The 25567-nt window shown below is 45.0% G+C and overlaps 1 protein-coding gene across 2 annotated transcripts in view; it reads right to left on the reverse strand.

The window, feature by feature from the left end:
* CCDC40 (coiled-coil domain 40 molecular ruler complex subunit) overlaps window positions 1-25567 on the reverse strand; it is a 599189-nt gene that overhangs the window by 416708 nt on the left and 156914 nt on the right. For both annotated transcript variants that reach the window (XM_069655198.1, XM_069655197.1), the window contains 2 exons: window positions 24203-24286; window positions 21689-21908 (listed from right to left, as the gene is read on the reverse strand). In XM_069655198.1, the coding sequence (XP_069511299.1) occupies window positions 21689-21908; window positions 24203-24286 (304 nt within the window). The remainder of the gene's footprint in view (window positions 1-21688; window positions 21909-24202; window positions 24287-25567) is intronic.

Below are 25567 nucleotides of genomic sequence, written 5' to 3' on the forward strand. Positions count from 1 at the left end.
AGATTGACTGGCTCGATCTTGGTGGCTCTGCATCCAAGATTGGAAGATTCAATGTTGGCGTATGCCCCAGTAGAACTAATTTTCGGAATGATTTCCTGTTCTTCTGGAGTCATTAAGTCCTGCGATTCCTCAGTCTGAATTTTAGGTGGTAGCATTTTGGGGGGGGGATAGGTCACTGATGGCAATTGGATCAATCCGCCCTTCCAAATTAGATCTCTGGGAGGGACTTACCATTGTAAAGCCATCCTGGTTGTTACCTGGCTGCTCCCCCAACCTAGGTGGGGAGCTAATATCCTCCATCAAGGAGTTTCCCTTTGCGTCCAGTATGGTAGCAGGAGAGGACGACTGACTCGCCTCCCCACAGATGCTTAATATGGCAGGGGGGGGGGGATCACTTTCCATCATGGTTTGATCCATAGGTTTCAGCCGCTCCCCTTGTTTCAAGGGCACTCCTGGAGTCAATGTTGGCAGATCCCCCCCCCCCCCCGGGTTGCACCTCTTCCATAGCCCTAGGGCTGTCCGTTAGAGGTGGATTGTCCAAGTTCCCCATTGAGATTGGAGGCCAAGCCAGCCCCTCCTTTTCCAGGCATTTGCTGGGAAACGGCAGACGGGTTTGTTTTAAGGACAAGGGGGCTTTTAGGCTAGGTCTAAGAGCAGGCGACCTCATATTCAAAGGAGCAGGGCAAGAGGCTAGGCGCTGCCTTACCTGTTGCCTGGTCTCGATCCTGGTCACAATCTCAGTAACCGTCGAGTTGTTCATCCTGCGCGGGCTTGTACCCTAATGCAGCTCCTCTTGATAAGATGAAACTAGGTATAAAGAACACGTCTCAGTCACCGGCGCCCCTGGAAACACCGACAACAGCACTTGCGCACCACTTCCGCTCCGCTGACACGGTAGTGGGCGCTTTTGAATGTTGGTTGGTTTCACCTCACGCTCCACCTCCTTTGCCTTAAAGGGGACCCCACAGCACTTCACTCCTGGATGGAAAAACGTCAGAAAAAAAAGTCAGTTTTCTGACTTTGCAGCACAGTAGAAAGTAAAGGCAGCAGCAAGGGGGTCCTGCACACCACTGTGTGCCTGTTCAGGCCTCGCAAATGTCATAGTGAGATAATGCTGGGGGTCGCTGTAGAGATACGTTTTAGGGTTCTGCAGCTGTTGGAGCCTGTGTGTTGCAGAGGCTTTGACAGCTCCCACATGTAGCGGGAGATAGCTGCAAACCATTAGCATGACATTTACGTTAGCACAATTGTATTGTAGGCAGTGGTTAGGGGATATTTTTATTTACATTTTTTTAAATAACCAGAAAATGTCACGCTTTGTACCTATTGCCTGTGGGGAAATATTTGTTTTAAACGTTGCACTTGATTGTTATGTGGTGAAGGTATGTTTAAAATGCAAAACGTCTATGTCTGTTTAGGCCTCATTAATGTCATAGTGGGATAACTGCCGGGGGTCGCTGTAGGGATACGTTTAAGGCTCCTGCAGCATATGTAGCCCGGTTGCGGGAGATAGCTGGAAGCCATTAGCACAACATTTATGTTGGGACAATTGTATTGTAAGCAGTGGTTAGGGAATATTTATCTTTTAATAATAGTCAGAAAATGCCATGCTTCGTGCCTATAACCGATGGAGAAATATGTGTTTTAAACTGTGCACTTGATTGTCATGTGGGGATTGGGTTTTAAATTTAAATTCTCTCTATTTTATTTCGAGGTGCGATGGACTCCATTTGTGGGACTACACAGCCATCAATGTGGGATCCACATATTGGCACTAGGAATACAGAGGGATGCCCACCCCTGGATAACAATCCTAGATCCTTCAAGAGAAGCCGCAGAGTGACTCTGATTGCTCATGTACATAACGACAGTGTGGAGAATGTGACACTGTATCAGAATGTTTTTTTATTTGTTACACCAGATCACAGGGCCCTTGTTTTGGGGACTGATTTGTAACAGGGGAATGTTTCATCAAGGGTTCTTTATTCAGCAAAGGGCGTGGAGCATGGCCCCGGCCAGCAGTTCGGAGGGCCTGGGTCATGGGGAGTTGTACCGTGGGAATGTTGAAACAAGATGTCTTGTTTCACCACTGGGTCTTGGAACCAGACCCCAACTAACACAGACTGGCCATGTGGAGAGTGTGATACTGGATCTAAATTGTTTTTTGTTGCACCAGATCAGAGGACTCTTGTCAAGGGGAGTGATTTACACCATGGGAATGTTTCATCAAGGGTCCTTGTTTCACCATGTGAGCGTGGAGCATGGCCCCGGCCAACAAATCAGAGGGCCCCGGTCACAGGTACTGATTTGTATTGTGGGAATGTTGAAACGCGCTGTCTTGTTTCACCACTGGGTCTTGGAACCACACCCCAACCATCAGCGAAGCAGAGGGCCCCAGTCACAGGGACTTGTTTGTACCATGGGAATTTTTCATCAGGGGCGTGGAACAGGACCACTTACAACACCAAAGGATAGCTTGATGGGCAGCACAGACGAGGATTCTAAGATGAAAATATCCATTCGCTGTAGACCAACTGTTGCCTTACAGGTGCAGTTCTCTATTGAATGTATAGGAATGGGGAGAGAGACTCTTGAAATGCCAGCTCCTTCATGCATAAAGGCGGATCATTCGGGGTTGAAACACAACTTTAAAGCGTTCAACAGCCTCGGGCGAGAGTGGAGTTGAAGCGCAAGCTGGGGTTTGTAGATATAAATGCCAGCTCTCACAAAAGACAAAAGTTTCAACCCCCGATACAGAAAGTTGTCATAAATTAACATGTTACTGAAATAGGGATACATTCTAGAGGGACAATCTTGAGCCTTAAAAAAATAAACAAATACCTCGTAGTGGGACAGGGGGTGTTGCAATGCCAAACTGTATTGCTATGGTTTATGCCGATGTACCGGGGCCTCAGGTTGTAGCAACAACAGGCAATTGTTATAGCGGGGTGGCACACAAGCGTGTTTAACAAGGGGTTGACACAGCTAACAGTGGTAATCAGCGATGATGAGGATGTTAGAACACAGTCTATACTTTTAGCTAATGGGGAAAGTCTAACAGCTGTTAGTCAGGAATAAAAAATTGATATAGCTAACTGTCAAGAGCAGATTATTACAGATAGTGTTGTGAATGCCCCGATGAACCCACCCAGCAATGCAAACAGATCACATGGCGATCCTTCACCAGTACATATAGGATTTATTCAACAGTGTGAGCATCACCCCCTCAGTATGAAAGGGAGGATGAGGATGTATTTGTGGGAGGATTGTGACAGTCCTGTTGTTACGCTCACCTGGTCTCTGCGGGGACGTTGGGGCGTGGTTGCAGGCCTCCTTTGAAGTGGATTCCCCTTGTCAGGCTACTTTCCCTGCTCGTGTGCTATGGACTGCGCTGGTTGTCGGCACTGCCCCTGCGAGGATATGAGAGAGCGTGAGAATGCTACGATATGATTGCTGTCTCTCTCAAACCCTTCTTCCCAGTATGTGGTGAGCATGTGCCGACCCATATAGTCTCACTGATTTATTGATGAGGGTGAGCTCTCTGTCCTGCGTCTCACTGCATAGGCATGTTTGATGGACCGAGTTCCTTCACTGGCCCATGTGCGTTGCAGCCCAGAATGGCTGTGGCTGAACCACTTTTAATGTAAGTGTTTTTTTGCTTTTAGATATTGTAGTATTGATTCTTGATTATTCTCCGTATCCTTTTGATAATGTCTTTCCTCCGCTTTCTCCCAATAGGTGATATGCGACCCAGCAGTAGTTGCGGTGCATGAAGTAGAGCCCAATGAGAAGAGAATGCAGTTCGCAATGCTCCGCCGGAAGTTGAGTGTTGATTTAAGGTCTAGCGCAAGGATTTGTCAAAGCACAACCTTAAACGTGATGTCTTTTGCGAATTCTAACCTGTCTTTATCTCTTTCTCTTGCAGCTTTTGTCTTCCGATGGATTACTGGTGGTAGATTGATGTCGGAGAGAACGCTGCATTCCAGAGGTCTCCAAGCAGATGAAGAATGCCTGGGTCTACGATGAATGCTGGCCTTAAGCTGAAAACAGGTAAGGATGCGATCTGCCTGCAGTAGCTGGAAACAGGTAAGGATGCGTTCAGGCTGCGGTAGCTGGAAGCAGGTAAGAATGTGCTCTGCATGCGGTAGCTGGAAACAGGTAAGGATGAGTTCAGGCGGCGGTGAGCGTTGTGCTGCCATAAGCAGATTAACGTGAAGTGCTTGCCTGCGGGCAGGGCAGGCTTAAATAGCCTGGCACCGGCCAAGCCCCTTTGTTCTGACTCATGGCTGGGCCCACCCTGCCACTCCTAAATGATGCTGCACGTTCAGCCCAGCTCCTTCTCAATGCCACGTCCGAACTGGATGCACACGTGTGCCCCTGCAAGGGAGACAAGCACCTTGCACAAAAATAAAAGTGTGCAGTGCACACTTGCCAAAGCCTCTCTGTTGTGGGGTCTGTGGTTCCTGACAAGTGGCCATGACACCTGTTAATTAAAGTGTGCAGTTCGACTGTATAGTTGCAGCGTTGGATGCACTGAGGGCTGATGAGTTACAACTCTGTGTTAATATGTCCACTCAGGAGGTTTGTGAAAAGGCTTATAGCCTGTTCCAAATGACCCCTGAAATATTTATTGATGACCCGTGTACAAGCGCGCATAATGATCATGATGTTGCAACTGAAAAGAAATGTGATGATATTTCAGATTATGTGTGTGATAACCCCCCGGCTACGCCTGTTGACATTCAAGATGGTGATGTTGTCAGTATTAACAGTGTAAATGACACAAATGCATGCATTGCTCAGGATGTTGAAACTCAGAAGGGCAGTGTCAGTGGCGTGGGGTGGATGTGTAATAAGAGTCCGGTGGACCCCGTTAACATTCACAATGACCCCAATGGTAGTACCATCACTATAGATGACACCGATAATGTATGTGAATATACATCTGTCATATGTAGGGTGCCTAGTAGAGTATGAAACCCCCAAACTTCAGTGAAAAAGAACCGAGAAGGCCCCAGAAGAGTGTGAAAACCCAAAACTTCAGCGAAAAAGAACAGAAAAAAACATGTATTGTAAAAGTAAACTGGGGTAACCGTTTACCAGAGGTTCTTTTGAATAGGTAGAGAAGGTAGTTTCCACATTAGTAAAACAACTGATTACAACCTTACCAGCGGGGCATTGTCGGGCATCCACGAGCAGCCAGTCCAATGATCCTAATAGCGCAACATGCCATGCTCGAGAAATTGAACACTACATACTAGCGTCCCAGTGACCCTGTCCGTTTGAAAATCATAACATAGCTTCTACCTCACTGATATCCACAGAAAATCACAATGTAGCGATCGCTAGTCCTAGTCCTAGTGCAGTCACCATCCCACCAAACCCTGCCCCAGATATATCACAATCATGAGATATAACAAGTGATATCGATAACAAATGCTTATGACTACTAAGTAGCGCACATTCAAAAACCAAACACATCATTACAAAACAGACGCCTCTTTTAAACAGACAGCAAACCACTAGAGCACGCTCGCATTTAACCAGCACCCTCTGTAACAGGGGTGATCCATTGGCTGAAGTTAAAAACACAGGTACTGTGACAGTCGGTAGGGAGTTTTATCGAGGGGCGAGGCGAGGTGTTTTTTTTTGTCACCCCCATAAACATTTCCATCTCAGCCCCTCAGAAGATGACTCATGACTTCATTTATTTATTTATTTATTTAGTTTATTTGTAACGCGCTGGGACAATGCTCAAGGGCATTAAAGCACGGTGATAAAACAGACAACAAATACATCAAAAAGATAATAAGAACAATTTAGTCAGCCAAAACGGGGAATCCAGGAGGGAAGCAAAACACAAGAGAGCTGAATTTATTCAAATAACAGAGTCTTTAGCCTACGCCTGAAAGTTGAGATTGCCCCACACAATCTAACATCCGATGGGAGGGCATTTCAGAGCCGAGGTGCGACCACTGAGAAGCAGCCATTTTGGACATGGGACGGTTTAGCTGCCAAGGTTTCCACCAGGTCAGTGTTCTTGGTGCGTAGTGCTCGCTTAGCTGGCAACCATCTAATCCTCTTGGTTAGATAGGCTGGACCTTTTCCATACAGACAGGCATGCGTGACGCACAGAGTTCTGAACTGATTTGCTTTTGTACTGGCAACCAGTGAAGTGATCTTCTTGCTGCAGACACATGCTCAGTTCTGTGCAAACCAGTCACCGCCCTAACTGCATTGTTCTGGACCATCTGCAGCTGAATAATCTCTGTTTTTCCAATGCCCTGCAGAAGAGTGGCACAGTAGTTCAGACCTGATCCAGCTGTCTGCCTTATCAAGAAATGGTGTTGCCTGTACGAGTAGCTTGACATAGTAGGAGGCACGTGATGCCAGGCTACTGATGTGTGCTTTCATAGTAAGCTCCGAGTCCAGTATGAAGCCTAGTGTTTTAACTTTGGGGAGTGTTGTTAAGAGACAGTCGGAGATTTGAAAAGAGGCATACGCAGTATCCAAGTTATGTAGTTTGGAGGCTCTGCCTACCAACATAATCTCTCTTTTCCCATTGTTAAGTACCAAGCTATTAATACTTATCCACTGATGGATGCGATTATATGTGTTATTAATGGCCTGTGAATCAAGCTAATGATTGCCGGAAAGGGGAAAGAGACACTGAGTGTCATCCACATAATTTGCATATCCGACCCTTTCCACATCCAGGCACCTGAAAAGAGGCAGAATAAAAATGTTGAAAAGCGTTGGGGATAAGCAAGAACCCTGGGGCACCCCACACTCCAGGACATATTCTTCTGCCACAAAGTTGTTAAAGAAAACTCCTTCCATCAGCTTGGAGAGAAAAGAGAGAACCCAGAAGGCTGCCTCAGTAGAGAAATGGGCAGTGTCTTGCAACCTAGTGGTTAGGAGAGTGATCAACAAGAACAAATGCCACAGTAAGATCTAATAGCATCAAAACTGATGCTTTGCCTTTATCCGTGTATTGCAGAATGGAGATTTTTAACTCAAGGAGAGTGGTTTCCGTGCTGTGATTGTTTCTGAAACCAGATTGATTGGAGCAAAGAATGTTATTAAGCTCCAGGAATTATGAATTTGTTGATAGGCCACTTTATCAAGGATCTTCAGAGGAAAGGGTGAGTTGGTAATAGGACGATAGTTGCCTGAGATGTTGGGATCCAAAGAAGGCTTTTTTAAGAGTGGTGCGATCCAAGCATGTTTAAGCAAGCTTGGGACAATAATCTCGCTGAACGAAAGATTGACAAATTTGGTTATCAAAGGCGTCAGCCATTCAGCATATGTTTGCGTATGGAACACATCAAGGGCAAACCCGCTCGGCGGGTGCTGGCAAAACTATGCCTTAATTCGTTGTGGGGCAAGTTTGCACAAAGAGTTAATTTGTCAAACATAGTCGTCTTCACAGACCCAGATGAGATTAATGCTTATTTATTCGATCATTCCTACGACGTGAGCAGCTGCCTGTTCATAGGTGATGAAACAGCTTGTTTATGCTGGCGATACACTGAGGAATATCCAACAGCTTCTGGCAACACCAATATATTCACAGCCGCATTCACAACCGCTCATGCATGCTTGAAGCTGTACGGTGTGATGGAGCAATTGCAAGAGATGGTTCTGTGTTATTTTTGGCTGCGCCCCAACGGATGGCAACCCCCTCCACCAGCGATTATTTAGGGGATCTAACTTCAGAGCTAGCCCCAACGAAAACATTGTAGAGTTCATATCCACAGGCCCTAAACATAAGCCTATCGCACATCGCTAGGAATGGTCAGTATGAAAGTCCAAGGCATAACGCTGAGCATTAACAATACAGCTGAGATACATTATGACAGTTTGAAAGATCTTCTATAGCCATAAACACAGGGAGATGGGTATAACACAGCAAGGTCTATCACTGTTACACAGCCGTGTATCGTGCATGATAAAAAACAATGGGAAATGAGCTTGAGTGCTCTAGAGAAGACTCAGGTTAGATAAAAGGACATTGGCACCAGGTGGCTTGACGCATCCCTACGATTATTGAGTAGCTGGTATTATGGATAACAGAGTACAACATCTGTTTGCATGTGTGCTGGCTGGCCCTTCTAGCTGCGACAAGAGTTATTTTGGCAGAAAATCTCTAGAAAATGCCCACACAGCGATAAGTCATGTGGCCGCTGCAAGGAACTAAGGGTGGGAACAGTAAAGACAGTCACAAGTGATCACAGTTCAAGTGTGTTTATAGAACAATGAATGCAGGATGGAAAAACCCCAAACCTTCACCTAAATCTAAGATGGGAGCAAGCGTTGACCATCAAATGAAAAATGAGGCAGTCCTAGTGGCGTTGTGTCAAAATAAAAAGGCCTATACTAAGAAAAACCTATTGCCAATTTCTTACAATTACAGAAAAAGTGTGGGATAGGGTATCAATAAAGAAAAGAAGTGTTCTCAAATCATAAGTCAGGATGTGATTGCAAGGGGTCTCCCTTCCCCATGTTTTTAGCATGGGACAAGGTGGGACTCGGAGCACAGCACAAGCTCGAGCCTTCTCAGCACAAGATGACAATTCAGTTCCAGCTATCAGGTTCTTTAATGGTAAAGTCTCTTTTCTATAAAAAAAAGGCTCTTGTCCTCGAGGGCCTGATGCATTCCACAACAAAAAAAACACAAAGTTTTGCTCCACGTATGCTTTGGGTGATGGCTTCACCCGCGAGGCCCCCTCTTCTGGGCGCACACCCCTCAGTAGTTGTATTCAACAAAGTCATAAGAAAGTTCCGTTCTCAGTGAACTTTGGGTGACAGCTTTCCACCCCTGGATCTCCCTAGACCGGGCTTGGATCACTTTCCTTCCCCTTGTCTTGCAATACTTCTTGCTTTCACAAATCTTTTTTAAACAGTTCTTCGGGCTTCGCCCCTTTTGTCAGCTTCACTCCGCCCGGTTCACTCTCGCCAACTTTTACAACACACTGTTTGCTATGGAACTTTAGACTTCGCCCCGTTTCGTTAGCATCCCTTCGCCGGATTCAGTCTTGCTAATCTTTTACGAAATACAGTTCATGTACTAATGTTCACCATGCGGGATTCACTTCCACTTAGCTTTCTCAATTATCTGCCGGTCAAAGACTTTCGACGGTACAGAGGATTTTACAAGACCCCTGTATGACCACTTTGACCTATTCTCGCCTCTTCCCAAGGGCTTCTGGTGGCGGTAGTCTTTCTACTATCGGGTAATCACCCAGAGTAATCCTGTCTGAGCACCCACGTGGTGCCGGCCTCCTCTTTTGCTGGTTTTCCCCCTCTTCTGCTTTTCAAAGTTCAATTTAGCTCTTGCTACTTTTTTCTCAACATAATTCGGTTTCTTATCGGCCGTCCCCTCAACTCACCGGCTGTGATGAAACGCTTGGCTTTAGAGTCAATGTTGCTACCACTCAGGCAAGCTTCTCTCCCCGGCTTGGTTATCAGTGGAGGAGGGTCTCATGTACCGTTGAGATCTGCTGCAACACAGGCTGGCCTTTGTTTGCGGTCTTACGTTTCTGTCTGTGAATGTTTCATGGGCCTGGATCGGAAAGGGCAAGGTCACTTCTCTCCTTGTCACCTTCTCAGTATTCGCTGTCATTCGCCTCTTCTTAAACTGCTGTGCTGAGTTAGACCTCACGTTGTGCGGTCCTCCTTGTTAATCTTGTGTTCCACCTTTTATGCCTGTGGGTAAGGAAAAGGGCCGTCAGGTGTGTGTGATTCTGGTTAATAGCTTGACTTTGCCTGACTCTTGTATTAGGACATGTCAGGTACACAGCTTGATGGTTAGTCTGTTATCTTTTACAGTGTGGAAAAGTGTTCATGTCAGAAAAGGGGAGATGTAGAGTTTGCAAGTATTCTGCGTTACAGAAAAGGGAAGTGGTGTTATAGGAAATTATAGTGTTTGTACCAGAGGAATTGATAAACTTAGAATTGTGAAACTGATAGGATTTGTGAGACAGGCGGGAATGACCGGGTTTACTATCTTGAAATAAAAAAAGGGGGAGTGTGGGAACAGTAGTGTTTCGTCCTAGTGGACTGGGTGTTCGGAAAGGAATAACCAGAAGGACGTGGAGACAAAGGATGGGGAGTATTTGAGTGGAAAGGTGGAAAACAAGGATTCTGGGAGTTGTGGGTTTTAAGTACAACAGGGTTTGTGCTCCTAGAGTATCTATCAGATAAGGAGGGTTTGTGGGATTGGAATAAAGGAGATCTTTTGGGAGAAAGGGAGGATAAATTGGTGCAACCGATAAAAGCTTGTGGAAGCTTGTCTTCCTCGTTCATTTCTCCAGCATAATACTGCGTCTCACCTTGGATATTTCCCCAAGCATAACCCTGGGCTGCCTTACCCAGGTGATCCTTCCTCGCTCCTCCACCCCCAGAGTTGGGATCTGAGAGCGCCAGCCCGTCCCGGGCCATCTGAATAATGGACTCCCGAGGTCTACTTGGGAGAATACCCTCAGGTTTCTCATACCGTGAATATTGTTTGGCTATTTAGCTGCTGGACAGTCTCAATGATGTTCACCTACTACCACCGAACATTGTCATCGTCAACGATTTGATGAAAGAGGGTGGCCAGAGTGCCGAACTAGAAAAAGCCTTTACTCAGTATTCTCATCACTGCAATCTAATCATTTGCTAGATTGTGCAGAACTTGTACAACCAGGGTAGGAGCAACAGATCTATAACACTAAAAACTAGTTATATAGCACCATTTAAAAAAACATGATAAGCAACAACTAGCCATGATAGCTAGACAGATGTATCTGTCCAAAACACAATTCTTCATGGAGGCTTTTGAAGGCGCGACTAGTAAACCCTACAGATATCTGTTGGTTGATCTAAAAACAACCATTCTAGAATATTACAGATTGCGCACTGATATGTTACCACCTGGTCTACGCGCCGTCTACATCCCCAAAAAGGCATATAAAACCTCTAGAAAACACCCTTAACCCTAATACTGCGTCAGTAACGGTTAGAGTTTTCCACACGTTGGCAAGTGTACAGAGAAACATTGTGCTTCTGGAAATGCTTGTATCGCCACCAGTCCGCAGCGCAAGGCCATTCTAGTAATGACCTCTGACAATCTGGCAGCCGCTATTATGGAGATTGCTCAGAACACTTTAAAGGGACATGTCCCCCTAACGCAATGCCAAATAAGTGTGTTAAAAATAAAAAAAAAGAAGGGTATCATCAAGAAACTGGTTAATAAGTGGATATCAATACAGGTTAAAAGGGATGTGGGTTCTCAGGACGGTGGATTCATAGCATCTCTCATAGGCATAGCCCTACCACTAATCACCAGACTACTCGGGGGTCAGAGATGGAACATGATCACAAAATGTATTTGGTGGACAAACGCCAGCTAGAAAGCCTGGCACTCGCACCTCTGGGGACCAGGATATACTGAAGGTTGCCACCATGCAGCTCGACTCAGAAATTAAGGATGTTTTAAATAGACCTGATTTAATGGTGCATGATAAAGCCGCCTTATACACAGATATTCTGTATAAATACTTAAATCACACTAAGCACAGTGATGCAGAAAAGAACAAACTGACGTTATACATGCCCCCTGATGAATCTATTAGTGTGAAGGTTCCACGAACAGAAGACCCGGTTGTGGCGGATCTGGTGAATACAATTAGCCAGCGCTATAAACCTAATGCAAAATTACTGCTACATAAAATGGAGCTTGAGAGAGAGAGAGAAAGAGAGAGAGAGAGAGAGAGAGAGACAGAGAGAGAGACAGAGAGAGACAGAGAGAGAACAGGCACATCCATTCTGCGGCTTGCAAATGCGAGTTTCACATACCAACATGGCGTGAAGGAAGGAGAGACGCAGCAAGCACATTTAAAAGGCCATCTGAGGACTCAAGGCCGGAGCAGAGTTCCTGGAGGTACGGTCATGCCGGGAAACAGCATTCTCCAGTCCAAGCCACAGAGGGGAGCCAGCGGGTGAGCACAGAGCTGCAGGAAACGCTGGAGAAAGGTCTGCCTCCCTGAAAGAAGCTGTCCCAGGAGGGAACCTTCACCATAGAAGCACAGCACAAGTTGGAGACGCTACAAACGACCGTTGAGTCTGCCCAGAGCCATTAGAGAACCTGGGGCATACCGACACGCATGAAAGCAAGTGAATGAATTATGTGAGACTGTCATTATGGACAATGCTCAAAGGCTGATTTAAATACAGACAGAACCCAATGTTAAAGCAATGTCCAAAACGAAGAATATTTGAATACCGATAAAGTGCAGCGAAAAAACTTGAATAAATCCTTATGTATGAGATGTCAGCGTGGGGAAAGTTGGTGCAAGTGTTAACGTAAACAAACATATGAAACACATCAAAGTTGATAGGACTGTGGCATATTAAAAAAGAACAGTGAAACCAATAAGAAGTCTTGGAAAAAGGAATACACCATGCAGTTGATATTTGGGGGAAGATACCTGGCAGAGAAATATACCAGGCAATTTACCAAAAGTGTATAAGGTTTTATGGATTGTGGGCGGATACCTGACATAGAAGTATACCAGCGGATCTAGTCCATAAAAGAGCTCCTGGTAACCAGATATAGCAGCCACTTTTAAACTGATTGAGAACATTAACATTGTAGGACGATACCTGACAGTGGAGTATACCAGGGGATCTGAAGAACCCATCAGAGGATTCTTGGCAGAAGAGTATACCACGAGGGAAGTTTAATCATGTTGCAAAATACCTGGCAGAGAAGTATACTAGGGAATCTGAGAAGCACATCAAAGAAGTCCTGGTAGGCAGATGCACCAGTTGCACAATGATTCAACACCAGTTGAAGTTGTACAAATATTGTTAAGATACTTATAAGATATTGGATTATAACTTAAGACCCATTGTGAATTGAATTTGGTAATAAAAGCAGAAATAGATCTACCTTCAAACCGCTTTTGCAGGTATCAAAACTAGTCTCAAGAGACCTGTCCAAATCCCTCTAAGAAAGGAACAGTTATCCGATTCCGATCCAAACCTCCCAGTAGAAATAGAACCATCTGCTAAGGAAGAAGAAGAATTTTCCTTCCTTGATCAACCAGATAAGGACTTTGATACCTTTCAGATTGAGCAAGACATTAGTTTATTTGTGGAAGAAGATTCTGGAAAGTGTGGCAACATGTCAACTTTAGAAGATCTCATAGCCCAATGGACAGGTCATCAAATTGAGGCGGAAAATAGATTTCAAGCTGAACTAGATAGAATTGCTGCATCTTCTCAAAGACCCATATTTCCACATGGAGTCTTGCAACCAAATAGAGAAGGGGAAGATTTGGGGAATTGGTTATTAAACTTGAACGCTTGGCCCGACAGTTTCAATGGAAGGATGAATTAAAAACCTGTTACTTAGACACTTTACTGAGAGAAGAGATTTTAAAAAAACGATCAGTTATTGAATCTGTTAAGAGCAACACCTTTTGAGGACATCAAACAGGGACTATTGAAAAAGGTGAGCCAAACGAAAGAAATGTATGAACAAAAACTCTGAAACATCAGAATGTACCCTGATGAAACCCCAGTGGAGTTAGCAGCTAGAGTACAAAACACCTTGTCTCTATGGTTAAGAAATAAATCTCGACCAGAGGTATTAGAGACCGTAGCCATAGAACAATTCATAAATTTGTTACCTCCCTACCAACAAAAGGCCATTCTACAATTGAATAAACCCATTCTGATCTTGGCTACCGAAACAGCCCAGAATTGTGCAGAGGCCAATCATCACCTACGAAACCTCCATAGAGTTGAAGAGCCCAAGAAGGACTTAAAAGGGTGCTCTCATTTTCTTTCATTAGGTCAAGATAAAACACAAGATAGCCCTTAGAAAACCTTAGTGAAAGATTTATCTAAAAGAGAAAGAAGGCCAGTCATGGTAAAAGAAAGGGGAGAGCTGAGGCCTGAAGGGGGACAAATCCAAGAGTCCACATCACTGGTATGCATTTCATGTGGACAGCCCGGACAACTAGACCGACCTCGTAATGAGGCCCAGGGCCTACTACAACCTACCACTAGGTTGTCCCGCTAATAGAGACAGGCAAGGTCTGGCACTCTACTCCAACTGTGCACACCTGACTCCAATTGACTCATTACACCAGTATAAAAGGTGTGGTTTTGTCAGAGGCAATGAGCAAGCTGGGGATGCCGACTGGACCAGAGGAGCCAACGTGTGGGAAGAGGCAGGAAGAGAAGCTTGGAGAGTCTGGCGATGAGCGGCATGCTGAGTCGCCGGCCCAGAGTTTTTTAGGAGCTACAGCGTGGCTGAGGAGCCGTGTCTCCCGAGAGCCAGAGTGAGGCAGACTGCGACCTACTGGCCGAGTCCAGAAAGATGCTTGTTCCCTTGGGACGTGTGCCAGTCCCAAGAGTGTCTGAGGGGCAGGTGGTGAGACCCTGACCTCGACCAAGTGTATCCCGAGGGGCTGCTTGCCAGCGCTGCGCTACCTGGTGAGTTTCACGACAGTGAAGAGAGAAACTCGGCAGCGTGCGGGTGGCTGGAGCGGGAGTGAAGACAGACAAGATGTATAAGCGGCATAAAGGTAAAGCCAAAAGCAAGAAAGTAAAGCAGCGTAAGTAAGCGGCACAGAGGTAAAGAGAGATAAGAAGAATGTGAGCCTTAAGGAATGTAAGAGAAATGAGAGGGTGCGAGTGACCCGAAACAGGAAAGAGAGCGTGAGTAACCCAAAAGACTGGAAAAGTGAAAGTGAAGTGCAGGAAAGCGAAAAGAGGCTACGAGTGACCTGGAAGTTGAAAAAGGAAAGTGCAAGCGGCATGACAAAGTGAAAAGAAGGCGCAAGGGTGCTCAACCAAATGAACAGAGGCTGCCAGGGGCACGATAAAGACAAGTGAAGTGTGCAAGAAGCACAGTAAGATGAAAAGAGGGTGCAAGTGTGCACAATAGAAAATAAGGCATGCAGGAGGCACAGTGAAGTGGAAAAGAACAGAGTGAAAGGTACAGAGAAAAAGGATAGGTGTCCGAGTGGCTGCACCTGGGAAGAGCAAAGAGCTCAGCGTTTTCCGAAAGTCTCTGATACTACCCCAATGTAAGAACTGTACAGTGACCAGGAGAACTTTGTTTGTTTGAAGACAAAAGGGCCCTAGGCTTGGGGAAGGGAACCCTGAGAGGCCTGACAAGAACTGTGTATTCTTGTTTGGAACCAGAGGAGGCCGAGCTTGGGGAAGCGAACCCCAAGAGACCCAGAGACAGTATGAACTTTGATGATTTGCTGCAAGAGCCTTGCGTTAATGGTTCATTGGGCTACCCTTTTGAATTTAACTATCTTGCACTGGCACAACTACACCCATTGGTAAGACTACCTGAAACCAGCTGTGGTTTACATCTCCTTTTTCTTGAACCACTATTTGTTCTTGAAGTAGATTTCCTATAACATTTTGTCAAAGAGTGAGGGCAAGCATAGGATTAGACACAGAAGGATTTTGGTTTTGGACTTTCAGACATCGACCGGCCTTAGAAACATCAGTTGAGAGAACAATCCCTTTAGGAGTTAGGGTCAGTTAGGTACTACACCAACCCCAGAACTGTATTTGATAAAGGTTTTTGAAACGGTTACCTTTGAGTCTGTGTCTCTCTGGATACCATGTCTGTGTCTGTCTCACACTGCCCAGAGCCATTGGGGACCCTGGGGCATACCGACATGCATGGAAAAAATTGAAGGAATTATGTGAGACTGTTATTATGGAAAATGTTCTAAGGTGGTTTAAATACAGACACAACTACCCAAAAGGAATAATACTTGAATACTGACAAGATAAAGTGCAGGGATAAAACTTGAACAAATCCATATGCATGAGATGCCAGTATGGGGAAAATTGAAGCAAGTGCTAGCCTAAGCAAACATAATGAAACACAGCAAAGTTGATACGACTGTGGTATATTTAAAAAAAGGACAATGAAACCAATAAGAAATCCTAGAAAAAGGAATACACCAGGCAGTTGATCATTGGGGGAAGATACCTAGCAGAGAAGTATACCAGGCTATCTGTAGGACCTCAGAAAAGGATTCCTGGCAGGGAGTATACCAGGCAATCCACCAAAGGTGTATAAAGTTGTATTGCATTGTGGGAATATACCTGGCAGAGAAGTATACCAGGGAATCTAGAAGTCCATAAAAGAATTCCTGGCAACAAATACATCAGGAACTTTGAAACAGAATGAGAACTTTAAAATTGTGTGAAGATACCTGGCAGGGGAGTACAACAGGGTATCTGAAGAACCCATAAGAGGATTCCTGGCAAAGACATACACCAGGAGGTCCACCAAAGTTGTAGGGGGAAGTTTAACCCTGTTGCAAAATACCTGGCAGAGAAGTATACCAGGGAATCTGTGAAGCACATGAAACAAGTCTTGGTATGCAGATACACCAGGCATTTGAAGTTGTACAATTATTTCTAACAATGTGACAAGATACCTGGCAGGTGAGTATACCAGGAGATCTGAAGAGCTCACAAGAGGATTCCTGTTAAAGAAGTATATCAGGCAATCTGCCAAAGTACAAGAGTAGTTAAAGCAAGCTTAACGTGGAATTTATCATATGAATAACAACTTTTGTGAATCCAGTACAAAGAAACCAAGGAAGTGTTGAATGTTATGGAATGTATTGGTTGCACAATAATAGTGTCAGGAAGTCATCATTTCGACTGAGAAATGGCATGAATCATGTTTTGACCTCTACATAGACAAAGAACCTTCTGCATCGATTGTCAAGGAAATGAGTTTGTGAGGAAAGATTTTCTTTTTGTTGCTTTCCTCCCATAGACTTCTATGGGACACACTTCCTTTTTGCTTTTGACTGATGACCTGGCTTTTTGGAGGGAAGTAAAGCCTGCTTTACTTTCCTGGCTTTGTACTCATTTTTATGGGAAGTGTCAACTGATATTGAATTATCGATGTAAATATCACTAACCTGGGCAGACTGCGGTCCGCAACGGAAGCAACTGGCAGAAAATGGAAAATCCCCCGTGGGAATATTGCTCCCTCTCTCCCTGTGAAGAATACCAGTGAGGAGGAAGGCAAGACGCCCAGGGAAACCCTCCTGGGGGGAAAAAACCCTGGGTGGCTGGAACTCTTCAGACTGGACGGTAGAAGTCTGGAGGGTTCCCTCTAGATGAACTGGAACGCGAAGAGGATCGAAGACCTTACCAAGGAAACAAGACAGGACAGGTAAATCCCAGCAAGAAAGGCTGCGAGGAAAGGAGAGCACCGAGTATAGGAGATGTGACGTACAAGGAATTTAGAATGGGGTCCTTAATGGAGTCTGGATATTCTCGGAGATGTCCAGAAGTAAAAGGAGTCTGTTCCGGTTTGTTGGAACTGTCGTGCTAAAGCGAACAGGAATGGAGAGTGAAGTGTGAGTCACGGCGGGAGAGAGAGAGCTGGATGGAAGTATAGTTTTGTTGTACTCACTGACAAGGGTGGAACTCCCGACACAAAACTAATGGTGTATGTGGAATACGGCCAGAGTAAATGCCTGTGGGTATGAGATGCAGAGAGAAGGCAGAAGTAAGTAATAAGAAGGTAAGAGATTCTGAAGTATCAGAATGTGGATATCCTAGATGCAAACTTACGGAGCGTCGATAAAGGCAGTAGCGACGCGTAAACTAGCAACACTTCCTTCCTTATCAGGAGTCACGTGAACAGGGACGGGTACGTCAGATGTACGTGAAACAACTAGACCGTTGTCTTCTACCTGAAGAACCGTCGCTTTGGGAGCCTGCATGAATACATTATGAGCCGTTCTTCCTATTCTCCTACTCTGCCACCATGACCAACGTTGGTAATGTGTAACAGGAAGACTGATCAGTCCATAAGAGTATTACTAATGAGAGATTATGTGTCTTTTTATGGATTGCTTGTATTTTTAAAACTGCACACAGCACCCTAAAGTGTTGTTACAATTCCTTGTATGCTAATAACTGAGTTTTGCTACTTTTTGGTTATTGCAATATGATAGGGATTAGCCAGTGGCAGTGGATATTTTTCTACAGTGTTGTAAATACTTTACGTGAGCACTTCTGCAATTACAGCAAATGGCTACTAAGTGTTGCTAGCACTCTAACATGGATGGAATTTTCACCCATTTTTGCCATATTGTTCTTTGGCATTATTGCTGCCCTCTCAGGTCCGCAATTGCTGTATGGAATACCCTTTTCCGGGAAAATCAGGGTCCAAGAATCTTCATGCAGCATCAAACCGCGGCTAAGGAGGTGAACTAGACAGATGCCAGGAAATTGTAGGAAGACACAAGGACGACCATAAATGAAGAGGGAGGAGCCATGGACCACAACGGAGTGTTGGATTGGATGGGAGCCCAGGTCACGTGTCCGGGGACGACGATTACAGCAGGTATCATTGGATCATTGCAAGCTGATTGGTGGGAACCAAGGGAGGTTTATTTAAAAGAAAATCAGGAAAGTAATACAGCATCATTTCTTTTTGTATCGGATTAGAAGCAGACCCAGACCGAGAAGGATCCTCACTGTCCTGGGCAGACTAAGACCCAGGGCCTCATCACGAGTTTGCCGGTATTTGGGCAGTAATACCGCCCAACTATATTAGCGTTTGTGCCCACGGTTGGGCGCTAACTCTAAGTCCTCATTCCCCATTGGGTCCAATGGACCCAATAGGTAATACCACCGGCGGTAAATCTGCAGAGAATTAGCATTTCTTGGCTTATTTAGCTTACAGCTGGGGGTAAATACGCCAGACTCGTGATAGGTCTAGCCCCTAATACCGTTACCGCTGCATGTAAGGGCTACCGCCCAACTCGTGATGAGGCCCAGAGACTTCACAGAAAGTGCCTAAGGAGAACTATTCCTTATGCCAATAATAAGGAAGCCCTGAGAACAAAGAGAGAAGGAGAACCTGGGTGAAGTAAGCTTCATTCAAGAGACATATACATATAAACGCTACCCGAGTCCTTGTCTCTATACCCACAATCCACATACCCCAACAGAATCTGGAAACTCAGCAGTGGTCTCTGGAGAAATTGGAGTAGAGAGTGGGGTAAGTTAACAAAACCTGTGCTTCCCCCATCCTCCATAGGGTGACATGGACATAAAGTCCTGTCCCCATCTCTCTCTTATTTGACCTATATTGGTGAGGGTGTGATCAAGGATCTCTGTCTAGGACTACGCTAGTGTAGTGAGATTGAGAGAGTTACTTACCTAAACATTTCTTAACTTTTTGGAGCTCATTGCCAACAAACGGCATTGGCCAATCACATCATAAACCTACCTTAATAGTATAACTTTGGAACTGATGATTTCAGGGTACTAGGCCCAAGTCCATTTTAGGGCTGGACTTACTAAGTGATAGGGAATTATTCTTGTGTAACTGTTTCTACCATGTTTGTTTTGCATGTAACTACTTATCTGTATTGCAATAGTTTTCAATCATATTATTTTCTATCTTCTGCCAAGGGTGAATGTGTATGCTTTTAATAGCCATTGTGTGACAATATTTGCCAAGAGGTGTTATTACTTAGTGTGTGTTTGAAGGACCTTTTAAATCATTTTATATGTTTATACTTACCTGTCTAATGGGAATTGCTGGTGTTGCTCTGTGTGGACTAGTTAAGTCCTAGATCACACTCCTCCAGAGTCTAAGCCTTACCGCTCTGCTAACTACCTTGATTTGGTTTGGCTTGACTTCAGTACCTTTCCTGTTCACCTGAACAGGTTGGCGCGCCCATAATGCACCCCAGGGTTTATTTTGGAAATCAATCGTAGCAGTCTTCATGTTGGTGCATGTCTAGATGAAGTATCCAACTACTCGCTGATTCAAACATTTTGGACAAAATCTGTTATCTACAGGATTTTATCTTCCTACGGTCACCCTCCTTTTCCTAAATATAAAACTACATATGCCCATTTGCCTCTCCATATTTGGGCATCTCTTATTTTCAATTTCCTGAGCTTAAGCCTGCTTGGTTTACAGATTGTTTAGCATAGCAAGCAGCAGAATTGTGAGACTGCAGCAAGCAACACATGCAGGAGTCATGTTCGCTCTTTGCATCAACCTTCTTTCCACAAACATGGAGATTGAAAAATATCAAAACATGGCTGCCCAGAACTGAAAACAAAGACTACTGCCAGCAGGAAGACATCTAATTCTTACAACCACCCTCCAAAACTGCCACTCCTCTTCAATGCAATCCAAGTTAACCTGTCTGAGCATGCCAACCTTCAACTATGCCTAGGGAGAAAGCTGTTAAATGACTTCACCGGTGCAAATAAAATACAACGACATGAAGCTGATCAACTTGAAAAATAGAGCTTACGGGTGCTTTATGAAAAAATGCTTGCATATTTTAGGGGAAATTCCCAACTTTTGAGTAGCAACTGCCACAAAGGGCTCAGAGTCCTCAGGATCCATTTTGCTCAATAGAATGGGAAACATACAGAAGCACAGGGGGGAAAGACTAATGTCCCTTCAGTGATGTCAGCACACAGCTGGAAATCTAATCCGGATAATGCACATTGATGCCAAGTAATTTGTAAATATTCAAAGTCTTCTGAGATCTCCACAGTCGTGGATATAGCCGTTTACATGTTATCAATTATTTATGAAATATTTAATGGTACATATACATTCAGCAGAAACAAGTGCAACAAGCAATGGCAAGGCCAACAGTTTGGTATTTTATGTAGGCGTGGGAAAGGCACTTACCAGACCCTGCCATAGCGGCCACTGATGGGAGCAGCTGCAAAATGGTACGAGTACCTGGGTATGTAAAAACAGTGCCTGCCAAATGCCTAATACTGATGCACAAGCCAAAACATTTGGCCTTGTCAATGCTTGTTTTTATCAGGACTTTACTCAAAAAACACGCATAGTATTTATAAATAGCGTGGCTTAAGTCTGACCTGGTTTAGACAGTTTTAGTACAACAATAGCAGGCCCTTAAAGTGCAAAGTTTGATGGCAAGGCTTCATTAAAGCGAGCTGAAAGACTTCCCACGAGGAGGTGTTTTGGGTGGAGGGGGGGCAGGAACTGGCTGGGAAGGCTATAAGGATTATCATGGCCACGGGCAGCCAATGGGTGGGCAAATAACCAAACAACACCTACAAGCTTTGTCCCCCCCATATGCCATTTCTCCCTAATGTACTCTAATGCAATCGTTTTGGCTTAAAGATGGCGCAATGTCTGAAATTGTTTGTATTGTTTCATTATTTATGATCGCTGAACATGAGCTGTAAAGGAACCGAACAGAGGTAACACTGGTGAATAGGCAAAATGTCAGTATTTCTCACCATAGAGAAATAGTAGTAGGCCGGGGAGAGTCCGATGCTGTCCCAGCCAAGCTAACTTTCCTATTCAGTGGCCTATTGGGAAAGCCTCGCGGTTTCCCAGTAGACCAGGCTCTGTATGGATCAGTCTCTAGCCGGAAATGAACCGCAAGAACATATGCAGTAGTAAATCATCCTTCAGGACAAGCATACAGGACGCCATGTTGTGGAACATTTAAAAATGAAACTACTGGGAGTGCTGAGTGAGTCCTGTTTCTAAGGACTGTGTGCCGATGTCGAATAAACATGCCAAACAGAGGAGCAAAAATGAAACATATATTCAATTAGGGGGGAGTTATTTAGATTAGATTTTTAAAACTTTACACTGTCTGCTCACCTTTTTTGCGCTCCTCGTTAGTCGTGCTTCGGGTGTCCTTGTAGAGGTTGCGGATGTGCTGCAGCTCCTCCTCCATCTGTCTCCGCGTGGTGGCCATTTGCGCATGCCGATCGTGGTGCTGCTCCAGCTCCATCTGCAGGCGGGCCAGCTCCTGCTGCATTCCGTAGAGCATCACGCCCAGGTCCTCGCGCTGGGTCTTACTCTTCTTCGTCTGCACGGACTGAACGTAGGACCCAAAACCGAGAATCAGAGCAGAGCAGAGCAGATTGTACTTCATTTCATTGGGCCAAGAAAGAGCACACAACAGGTGCTCATTAGTTTATTGCCCGTCAAGTCAATCACAACTTTTCACAAGTGAAATGATTTGTTCCTTTCATTTCAGCATGAAGTCAGCGGTGTAATATACTGCAGAAGCTGACAGTGCAACCTTTCTTTGCTGGTCTTTGACTGACTGATTCAAACAGATAATTAATGCACCGTCACCGTTTATCAAATGCAACTACACTGTTTTCCTCTGAGCTCAAAGTTGGGAGCTCCCACACAAGAAGAATATACGTCTCCCTAGACATTGGCTGACTTGAGAACCCTTGGATTTCACGGTACTGGAGTTTAGAAGGAAGGCTGTTCTGACAAGTTGGCCGGTGCGGTAATAACATTTACCGGTACGTTACTGCACAGGCCAACTACAAGATTGCGGTGGGGCAACCGATTTACCTCCAGCTAAGAGTCGGCAAATCCAATGTGACTCCATGGAATGGGTATTTACAACCGTTGCTGGCACTCGCAATCTGGTGGTAATACCACCGAACCGAGTGCCGGTAACGGTAATACAGTGGGTAATACAGTGTGCCGGTATCCTTACCGCCAGGATACCGGGAAACTTGCAATGAGACCTGTCTGTTGTGCCGGCTGCTACCAATTCTGGCTATAATACAGTTTCACAACCCCCGGAAACCCTTCCAAGCCACCAAACCGTAAATATTTGTTTGCACTGAATGCAGACATTTTCACAGATTATGTTCCTCCTTCCACATATACGTGGACTGACTCCAATCCGATACCTGCACCAAAGCTCAGCACCCGGTGTATACTGAGTTGAAGCTGCCAACAGCCCACCACTTCTCTCACTATCCTACTCCCTTCTTCAACCTACTAACCCATCCCACCTTTATCGTTTGCAGATCCGCCTGAGCGCCTGGGGACCAATTCCGTTGGTGACGGTGCGCGGTACAAATACCTTTAACATTTAACATATATATCTCCATAGGATCAGTTTTGTAAACAAAGCACTAGCTAGCGTTATCATTCCTAAGAGTTTCAGTGGCATGTTAAAGCAGCGTGGTCTTTTGACTGCTTTGACAGTCCAGTGAAGTCTGATGGGGAAAGAGTTAGTGGCTAGGGCCTACAAAAAGAATTCACTTGAAAGAATGTAACGTCAAGCAGAGACTGCTACAATCCATCATCCCTTTCACTTCCAGTGCCCAGCAGCAAGAAATGCAACGAATGGACAGCAAGAACTTCAGATGAAAGTAATAGACCCGCTGCATTTCCCTCAGTTTTCCTCTTTTCTTGCTACTCTTCGGCCAAGATACAACCCTATTTGTTAGCCTTAATATCTGTTTATTTGATGTGTATGACATTTACATTGTTTGAATAATTAGGGAGTGATGTGACATGGAGTGTCAGTGGATCTTATCATGGCTGACCCACTGCTTCCATGATACATGATCACGAGTATTGATCGCTGTGTCTGGTGCTGCATTGACAGTGGATCACATGCATCACTGCGACACTGCTTTTGTGACTCTGAATCAATTGCATCAGCATACCAGCACTCCAGAAATACTGGATCACATCCATCATTGCGCTGCATTGACAGTGGATCACATGCATCACTGCGACACTGCTTTTGTGACTCTGAATCAATTGCATCAGCATACCAGCACTCCAGAAATACTGGATCACATCCATCATTGCGCTGCATTGACAGTGGATCACATGCATCACTGCGACACTGCTTTTGTGACTCTGAATCAATTGCATCAGCATACCAGCACTCCAGAAATACTGGATCACATCCATCATTGCGCTGCATTGACAATGGATCACATGCATCACTGCGACACTGCTTTTGTGACTCTGAATCAATTGCATCAGCATACCAGCACTCCAGAAATACTGGATCACATCCATCATTGCGCTGCATTGACAGTGGATCACATGCATCACTGCGACACTGCTTTTGTGACTCTGAATCAATTGCATCAGCATACCAGCACTCAAGAAATACTGGATCACATCCATCATTGCACACGTACTAGAGTGACAGAGGATAACAAGCAGCATTGTGCCAGCTCTGCAATGACACTGAACGGCACTCATCATTAAGCCAATGTGCCCAGAACACGGGGTTACATGCATTGCTGTTCCATTGGCGCAGCAACACTGGTTCACACACACAAAAGTGGACTGATAGCCATCTCAGAACTGATGGCATGGCTAAATCATACGTACCATTTCACGCAGCTCCAGGTTTAACCCCTCCATCTGCTTGAGGAGGTAGCTCTTGAGGGCCGACTGAAACCTCGTCATGAGGGGCTAGAACACAGAAAAAGAAGAAGAAGAAGAGTGACAACTTGGACCTGCATGCCTGGGCTGAGCAGATATGCCGAAGGAGTGGACCCAGTGTTTTCATTTATTGATCCACTTACACATTTCCATAGGACGATCTAACCATAGAAGAAGCCAAGGGCATTACATGAAAGAGTGAAAGACAGATAGGGAGGAGACTCAAATGTGTGGTAGTACAATTATTAAGGAAAGGAGGGAAACTGGGGAAGGAGGAAGTCACAGTCATGAGAGAAAAGTACTAGCCAGGTGGACGAGGCACACAAGATAGTGAGTTTGGAAGAAACACAAGGGTTGCCATAAGGAGAGGTCTGGGGAAATGCAAATTACTTTAGAGAGCCAAAGAAGATTTTGGGTGCAAGTTTAGCAACACGGTGCGTGGGTCTTGAAGTTGGATGGCCTAAATTAGGATGTCCCTTTCAAATAATACTTAGTAGAGCAGTAAGAGTGCATCTACGGCCAAATGCATAGGCATGTCTCTGTTAACACCTGCTCCATTCCATGACGTCCTTTCATCGCGGGATGTTTTATTGCGAGGATTTTTGCCGCAAATATATTTTTTTTAAAACCATCACATTTTTTAGGGGTGGTTAGTAAATTATATATATGGGGTGTGGGTGTTTGGGAATAAATACAAATTAAAGAAAATGGGGGTTGGGGTTGACCCCCTCAAAAATAATTGTAAAACAATTTGATGTTTTTTTTCGTTTAAAAAATCACGGTAAAAAACCCAGCGAAAAAACATCCCGCGATGAGATGACATGGAACCCCCATCCCTACCTCGCCAACTGACACCTCCCAGTTCCGCTGTTTTTTCCGCCATGGAGGCTGTGGTATTGCATATGCGCATGGGGACATGGCTGTGTGGCAATCGTGAAGTAGGGAGAACACGGACTAAGAGTACCGAAATGCCCATGAAGGTAATTCGTTCGTACTCCAGCATCCTGCTCTACCACCTTCCCAACTGGTTAGGGACCCAGACTGTGGAGATCCATGAAATGGGTAGACGGGACAGCATATACCCGGCAGACAGGACTCAAGCTAAAATGTTGTGTAGAACTAGGGGGCCAAAGAGCATCCCTCTTGGATGAGGAGTCTAAAAATGGTGCCTTGCAAAGGCATGAGGCATAGCCAAGGTAGCAGTTCTTAGTAGAGTGGGCACGTAGTCTATCCAGAACCTGGCCAGCAAGCTTGTAAGCCTTGGAAATATACGAATCTATCCACGTAGTGATGGTAGCTTTACTCACCCTG

The sequence above is a fragment of the Ambystoma mexicanum genome, chromosome 3q (genome assembly GCF_040938575.1).
Source record: "Ambystoma mexicanum isolate Mex_15411 chromosome 3q, UKY_AmexF1_1, whole genome shotgun sequence".
Classification (NCBI taxonomy): Eukaryota; Metazoa; Chordata; class Amphibia; order Caudata; family Ambystomatidae; genus Ambystoma; species Ambystoma mexicanum.